Raw genomic sequence first — 8,312 nt, forward strand, 5'->3', positions numbered from 1 at the left:
AGTTGTAACAGCCTGTAGCCTGTGTGTTCTCGACTGACCCACGAAATCTACCACGGTCAACACGTAACCGATCATAGGGGGGAAAAAAACCCAAAAGATTGGCCAGTTGAAGTTGATTAAGGGTTCTCATATCAAAACGCTCACGGGACATGTCGGTGCGGCCTGGTAAATCTGACTTAATGCTTGTTTTAGTTAACAGCGCTCGCTAAATTTCCCAAGGGGAATTCACTCTTCTAATAGCCACATGATCTGTAGTATATCACATCCAGTTTCTCCATTTTATTTTGTTAATCGAGGTTTCGCCTCCATGTACAATCTTAGCCAATATGCCTCTTTTGATGAGCCATTGAGTGTGATCTACTCTGACACCTGGTTCCGCAATTGCGTTTAAGTCATAGATAAGGTTCACGCAATATCAATAGCAACCTGTGGTCTGTGGCACTGGTAAAATAATTTGGTTGCTACAACATCAACGAGTACTTGTTCATTCAGAAAATCTCTAGATAGCACAAGGTAGTCTCAGCACAGGTACCAAGTTTTACTCGGAAGTTATCGAGAACAAAAACGATCACTTCGATTGAATTCGAGACGGTGATGGAGGAAATGGAAAACTCCCAACGACTCCGTGGACAGATACAAGCCGATAATAGCGAAGTAGAGCCAACACAGGATTGTGATTTATGGGCAAGAAAAACGGATGAAAAGTGTGGATTTTGGCGAGTTTACAACTGTCACATGAGTTAACCCAGATCAAAAACCACAATCTCACCAGGGTCGAACATAACGGGACATTGGTGGAGACTCTTTGATTGATTGTAATTTATGTTCTGACAGTCATTAGCGCGAACCCGTGCTTTGTCACCCACGGAGATGAATAGCCAACCCGGATCGGTAACGAAACTATAAAACCCCCACTTTTATACTACTAACGGCGTTAACAGACCAGCCTGAACCGTCAAATATAATTTCGACGAGGCTCAGATAGAAAATCATAGCTGGAATCCACTGAATTTCAAATACCCACATCCGGGACAGCTTGGAATCATTGCATTAGCACACGAAAACACCCAGTCGCAAACCACATCTTGGCGTGAAAACATCAAGCGATTATTTATACAATGGCGAGGTAATGTTCTCTGAAGAAACTACCGCGATAAAACTCCCCGTCAATTATATTGAATCGACAATAACTTGAGAAAGAAAAACCTTCTTCAATAAAGACGCGCTTGTCCGTGTAACAGTTCTTGCCGGAAAACGAGAACAGTTGTTAAAGAAAATAAGTAGGAGCGAAATCAATGTAGCTCTATGCAAAAAAGGAAGCATGGAGACATTCCTCGGAGATATAAATATTCCCCAAGAATATATTTTATATAATTACATGCCAGTTTTAACAGTAAAGAAAAATAATTGGTTGGAAGTGCATGTGAGTTTTGCACACGAGCGTGATGCATCCGGTCAAGGTATGCATGTCACTGAATACTTCGCGGTAACATTAATAATATAACAAATATGATGAACCGTCAAAGCTACCGACGTCAAACATTTATCGAACCGGAGACAGAGCTACACGATTAAATCAGCGAGAATACCGTTTACTCAACAGTTGGCCTATGCGTGGCGGTAATAGCAACTACTGCACGAATCGGAATTGTTATCAAAGCAATATCGATAGTAAATGGCTTGGCAGGTAGTATCAGCAAAATAATTGCGTTTCACTTGTACAAACAAAATAATTTTAAATTCGTAAAATCTCACGGCTGCGCAAAGCAGCTTCATCAAAATTGCCAAGCTGACCATCGAAGATAAAACAATCATCATGGCGAAGTTCGAGATGGTGCTGTCGAAATGGAAGTCCACTGACTGCTTCCGCTTCCTCAACGGAGTAATATCCGTCTGAAGCACTGAAAAAGATATAAAACAAGTCAACTTTACTTCGCAAATTATTGAGGAAATACTAAGGCTGCATAGCTCGATTTCTGTCAAATAAGCCTAAGAACTATATGAAATAAGTTGATCCGGATTGCATGAGATATGGAATGCTCTCAAATACTGACTAGATTTAAGATTATTTGGTACCGACAAAACATTTGCGACCCAAGGTTGAAAATATTGCCAAGGCATATACCGAATACAGACGACGCAATGAAAAATGCTTAATGTGCGACTATAGTTGGAGAATTTTCGGTCATTAAATTCTTTCAGTACAAAAACACACAGACATTGGCAATGGTAAATGCTTTCTTCAAAGAGCCGATAATACCATTTTTGACAAGTAACTTAAACATTCCCCACAAAAACGTATGTCACCATCAAACTGACAAGAGCTGAACGATTCTTTTTGAAAATCAAAAGTGTTAGAACAATGAGTCTGGTACAGTAAGAAAGACGCTAAGTGGAATATCAAGCTGAACACTTCAGCAAAAATCATGAAGATGACTGTTTTGTTCGACCTGGATGAAGTTACGAGTGTTACAACCGCCTTATCCTCAAAGTGGAAGAGACCTTAAAGACAATATCTAGGGATTCTGTCAAGGAATCCACCACGCTTTTTCTCCTTGACAATTATGCTTTTCTTTCTGACATCAGGTATAAGGAAACGGCCCTTACTAAGCTCTCATAAGTCAGACGCTTTGGCGGTATTGTCGTGTGGGTTATAAACACAAAAGAACAAGAGTAAGAGTAACGGAGTAGAGAGCGGACAGGGAACCAGACTACGTAACTTTAACCTTTTACCGAAATCGGAAACAATTGATTCGGACCAAGGCTGATTCGGACCAGGCTTATTCGACCCAAATTACTGGCTACTTCGACCCAGATTACGGGCTGAGTCGGAACAAATGCCGGGCTAATTCTGACCATATGAAATATTATTAAATTTTGTTAGTTAAGTTAAACCTCTTCGCACGAAGTAGCGCAATAGGCCCCAACCAGAACTGGCCACCGTGATTCGTCTGCTGTACATCTCTCCGGGTGTCAACAGACCCAATTTTGTTTCTTCATCTCCTGGGTGGCGTTTAGAGCATGTACTCGGTCCATCTCCATCTGCACGTCTGAATTTCTTGAGTGATGGGTTTGGTTTTAATCCATCTATGCAGTTTGGTTATTGAAATAGCGGGGAAGAAAAAGATATTGAGAATTCTGCGCATGCATCTGTTCTGGAACACTTTTAAATTATGGCTAATGGATGGTTTTGGTGATTTTTCAAGATTCCACTCCATATAGGAGGGTACTCAGGACATTGGTCGTGAAAATTCTGATCTTCGTTTTAATGCTGATGCTCCTGGCCCTCCATGTACTCCTAAGTGCTGAGAATGGTTGGCTGGTCTCGGAAATTCTTGCACGTATTTCTTCTTTTGCGTCTCCTTTGATTGTCATTTTTAAGCCAATATAAGTGAAGTTTTCTACTTTTCAACCTCCTCTCCATTCAGCTGATGTATTCGATCAATCTTTGTTTCATCCTAATAGTGAGAACATGCTGTACATCATTCTTATTATGTTTACAATTTTCTAGGGGAACTCCGTAAAGTCTCAGTATTTTCCACAAGGATTCCCAATGTATGCTCATGTCAATAAAATTGGCATATAAAAATGCATTCCACTCCTGGTTTTATTCCAAGATTGTCTCATTACAAATATGTGGTCTGAGCATGAAAGTCCACGTCGAAAGCCAGCATGTTCTTACAGAATGTACTTGTACACTTGTACATTTCATCTTACATTCTTCTGTGGATGGACTTGCTGAAGACCTTGCTGGTTAGTAAAAGCAGAGTGACGCATTTCCAGTTGCTCAAGTTTGACAGATCTCCTTTCTTGTGTAGTTCAATAATGAGCCCAGTCTTCCATACTCCTGGAGCTGATTCATTCTCGCATATGTCCTTGAATAGTTTTGTCAAATGTCGTGGTGTTTCTTTTTCATCAGCTTTTAGCATTTCTGCGGCCACTCCATCGAAACCTGGCGCCTTGCCACTTTTCATTACCTTGACTGCTTCTAGGGTTGGTACTTCTGTACAGATACCCAAGTCCTCTTCTGCTGCTGACATCACTTCTACCTAAGGGAGTTCTAGTCTATTAAGGGTGGTCTTTAAACGTTCTTTTCATCGTGGTATCTTGTCCACTTTACTAGATATGATGATTCCCTCAACGCGTTTCACTGGCACATCATTGTTGTTGAATCTTCCAGTTAGAATCTTAGTGATTATGTGCAGGATCTTAAGGTCTTGTCTTCCAGTTGCATTTTCTGCCTCTTCCGTTAGTCTTTCTACCTAACCATTTTTATCTTCTTTTGAGATTTTTTTTTTTACCTCTGTTCAGTTCTTTGTATCTTCCTTCCAGTTGATCGTTGATTCTCTTTGGCCTGATTGTGCTGATTTTCTGGTTGCTTTCTTTCCTCTCTGCTATCTTCTGTCAGGTTTATGTCTGAATCCATTCTTCTTTCGTCTTTTGTTCTAAATCCAAGGACTTTCCTGCCAGCTTCTCTGAAGACTTGGTTGAGTGTGTTAGTGTTGATCTCTTCCTCTTCACCAAGTGACTGCAAGCGGTTACAGAATTCTTGGCTGAAAGACTGCCTCGTCGCTTCAGCTTTCAGTCTAGCAGAGTCCATCAGTCAAGTCCTCTCCTAACCTCTTCTTGTCTTAACGCAGTTTCGATGTGACGGATCCTCTCAACAGGTTGTGGTCGCTTGCTACATCAGCGCCTCTGTATTCCCTAACCTTCTGTAGAGAGCTTCGCCATTTCCCTTTGATGAGAATGCGACCTATGTGGCTCTTAGTTGCTTCATCACCTGGTGATGTCCATATTATGTTATGAATTTCCTTGAGTTGGAACAAAGTCCCTCCAACAATCATATTATTTTCTTCACAAACCTCACACAGCCGGTCACTGTTACCGCTGATGGTTCCAAAGCCATTTCGTCCCGACAATCGTTCTCTGACTCTCTGTTGCCAACTCTGGCAATTAGATCTGCAATAAGCAGCAACATCTTATGCGCTTTCACTATCTCAGTTACAACCTACTGCTGACCATATATATAGACTAACAAGCAGATCTCTGCTTTTATTCTGACATTACTGGTAGCTGAGACCAGCCGGGCGGGACTGTATTTCATACTGAAGCTTTTACCCTCCGATCAATTCTGACTCTCGGACGCTCGCTAGTAATTAATACTCATAGCATTAAATCCTTCAGAACACTCATATTTCTTGCATTAATCCCTGTCAGAACAGATCACTTGTGTATCCATCATTTACTAACCTTCTTTTAAATTGCTGACGCATGAATTACTCTTGGGAAATTTCTGGAGGAGGACTATATCACTAGGAACTCACTAATGCTTGCAACATAACTGCTATTAAGTCGTGCCCTTACTCTAGCCTTGGGGTGATGATGCCATCCACGCATGCGTCAGCAACTTGAAGAAGAAAAAAAAGATTAGTAAATGATGGATACACGTGTGTGCTGTTCTGACAGGGATTAATACTAAAAATGTTAGTGATCGAAAGGATTTAATGCCATGGTCAAAATAAGAGAGATTTTACGTACCATCCTCATTCAAATTTCAGTCAAAATAAATGTATTATTTGCTTGCGAGGATGAAAGCTTCAGTATGAAGTACGGCCCGGCCCGGTTCGTCTCCTCTACCAGTAATGTCAGAAGAAGAAAAAAAGCCGAGATCTAATTGTTGGTCTACCCATACAAATCGTCCTTGTCTGCTTCTGACGAACCCTCTGTTGGCGCATAACATACCATCGCCTATATTTTGAAGTTATTAAGTTTTTGTCCGGGATTTAAATGTGACGTTCACATTTGTTTAAAATAGGATATTTCTCGTTGTTTCTTAGGTACGTTGAGAGGTTCATGTAAGCATTTAAGGAAACTATATAAAGGTTGCTATATATAATGAAATGAAATAAAATAACGTAAGAAAAATTTAAATAGTTTATTTAATTGATAAATAATAACATTACTAACTAAAATCGTGAAATCAGGGTTCATGCAGTAAATTATATTGGGCTCAGTATGCTAATGTTTTCGGTTGTTTTCGTCGATATATACTGATCCGAGCATGTTAATTCCTTTTTAAAAAATATATTGATGTAGAATATTTCTTTATACTAATAAACCCTACATACAAAAACAAAATAAAAAAAATAATGAGCACCGTAAGTGATTTTCAATACCTGAATATGTTATTTAAATGTATGAATATTATTATTGAAAATGGATATTGTACAAGCGCAAAGATTAAAAAATAGCATATTATTTTATTTTTTTTAAAATTAATTTTATTTTACATATTTCTCAGCGAAGGACTTCCACAGTGCTATCGATCACCCCTGTCACTTCCTCTTCTGTTGTCGTTGGTTACCCTCGTAACTTAAAACAGCATAGTGTGTTTATTACTTTGACCATTGCGTCCTTAACTAATTTAACTTCAAACACTAATAGTTGGTTCAAATGACAATGAATTGGCCAAACCTGCTTGATTAACGTAGCTTTAAATAAAGTACGTTTGATGTCATTTGCCAATTTACTGAATTTAATACCATTATTGAACAAAAAATATAATGCTGACTTGAAAAAACTGGTACTTTAGTGGATTTAATATATGCTTTAAATAAAATATGTTCAAATGTTTTAAAAGTTAAAATGAAAATAAGTTAGTAGTGAAGGGGGGCACTTTACGTACAATGGGAATTAGCATTACAGACCCCCCCTGGGTTAGATTACGTACAATGGAAATTTAACATGGCGAAAAATCGTGGGTCAGATTACGTACAAGGGGAATTAACATGGCGATAAATCGTGGGTCACTCTACGTACAAGGGGAATTTAACATGGGGAATAGAGTTTGGGCTTGTTTAGGGACAATGGGAATTGAACATGGGATTTTTTTTTTTTTTAAAAAAATTTTTTTAAAAAGGGGTAAACAATTGAAAGGCCATCTCTTTTCGAGAAATATGGCTGGCCCTGAAAAGGGCCTTTGGGTTTTTTCTTCTTCTTCTTTTAACTTCTTAACTTTTTCCACCATCCTCTTATTTTCTCCATCATTCCTTTCGTCTTTTTCTTTTCTGTTTCCGGCAGCCAGTCCGGGTGGCCCATGGCCCGGAACTTCTCTTGGATTTTCATCCAGTTTGTGTTCAGTTTTTCGAATTCATCCTTTTTTCATCTATTTTCTTCGTCTTTTCTTTCATTGGACCACTTTTCTTTGATCTTCTTGACCTCTTTGGTCAGCACATTCCTCATTAGTTCTTCACCTTTCTTAAGTTTTTCTAACCCCCACTTCGCGAAACACCAATCTGTCCATTCTACAATTTTTTCTAGAAAGCACCTTGCACTCGTCACATGATCTATCGCTTCTTTTAACTTACCCACTTTGACATACGGTGGGTTAATTAAACCTCTGATTCTCTTCTCCTCATCCTCTATCATTTCTTTCACGATGTTTACGGATAAGTGTAGGCTGGTTACTTGTCTTGAGACTAAGTCTTTTGTCACTGCATACCTCCATTCATGTTCAACCCTTTCTGCTACACTCAATCCATCTACCATCCAATACCAACTTCCCATAAGATCGTTGTATAAAGCTGAAGCTGCTGGCATCTTCTTGTTTGCTTATTCCGTAGAATGGGTTCCAATGGCCAACACTGTTAGTTTTATACTGAAAGCGCGTACGTGAAGGAAAACATCCCCCTAAAACATAAAATTGATCTTACCTAGATCATGACCCAACAACGCGCGGACGTGAAGGAAAACATCCCCTACTTTCTCATTTCATATAATAAAACCCTAACTATACTCTTCACATACCCTAAGAAACAATAAATAAACCCATAATCTACTATTCACACAAACATACCTGAGCTCTTATAAACACTAACACACCAACACATACCCTCGCACAATGAAAAAAGAGTTAGTGTTTATATTCACACTACTCTACCTACACACATTGGCAAATTGATCGTTATTTTCTTTTCTAGAGTATTGGGTAGCTCTGAAAAGGGCTGTTTGTTTTTTTTTTTTGAACTCCAGATGCACCTATCTAATGGTTGCACCTTCCTGGCCTGGCGCCACACACGCATCTTCTTCCCCAGTCTTCTTTCACCTTTCTTCTTGGGAGTGCAGAGGCAGGATATGTGGCTTCAGAATCCCAATTTTCGGTTTCTGGGATTCTGAAATTTCTTCTTCTCTCCTTTTCCTCCTCCTCCTCTTCTTCTTTTCTTCTTCTTTCCTCCTCTTCTTTTCTTCTTTTCTCCTCCTCCTCCTCTTTCATTCTTGCTTCTTCTACGATAGCCTCCGCTGATAGTTCATTT

At 39.3% G+C, this 8,312-nt stretch overlaps 1 protein-coding gene across 1 annotated transcript; it reads right to left on the reverse strand.

Annotated features, from left to right (window-relative positions):
- Positions 1 to 1,735: 1,735 nt before the first annotated feature.
- Positions 1,736 to 4,040, reverse strand: LOC149805150 (uncharacterized). The gene is made up of 2 exons (XM_089933647.1): positions 3,718 to 4,040; positions 1,736 to 1,901 (listed from the first exon to the last, which is right to left on the reverse strand). Exons 1-2 carry the CDS (start codon positions 4,038 to 4,040, stop codon positions 1,736 to 1,738), a joined length of 489 nt encoding a protein of 162 aa, XP_089789773.1.
- Between the last annotated feature and the right edge of the window lie 4,272 nt (positions 4,041 to 8,312).

Source organism: Sinohyriopsis cumingii, chromosome 2 (assembly GCF_028554795.1).
Source record: "Sinohyriopsis cumingii isolate HCF-2022 chromosome 2, ASM2855479v2, whole genome shotgun sequence".
Lineage (NCBI taxonomy): Eukaryota > Metazoa > Mollusca > Bivalvia > Unionida > Unionidae > Sinohyriopsis > Sinohyriopsis cumingii.

Excerpts from the sequence above, each read along its gene's own strand:
- LOC149805150 (XM_089933647.1), bottom strand. The coding sequence starts at position 4,040 with ATGTCAGCAGCAGAAGAGGACTTGGGTATCTGTACAGAAGTACCAACC. Across the intron at positions 1,902-3,717 it reads AAGTCCATCCACAGAAGAAT|TGCTTCAGACGGATATTACT; the intron begins GTAAGATGAAAT and ends TATCTTTTTCAG.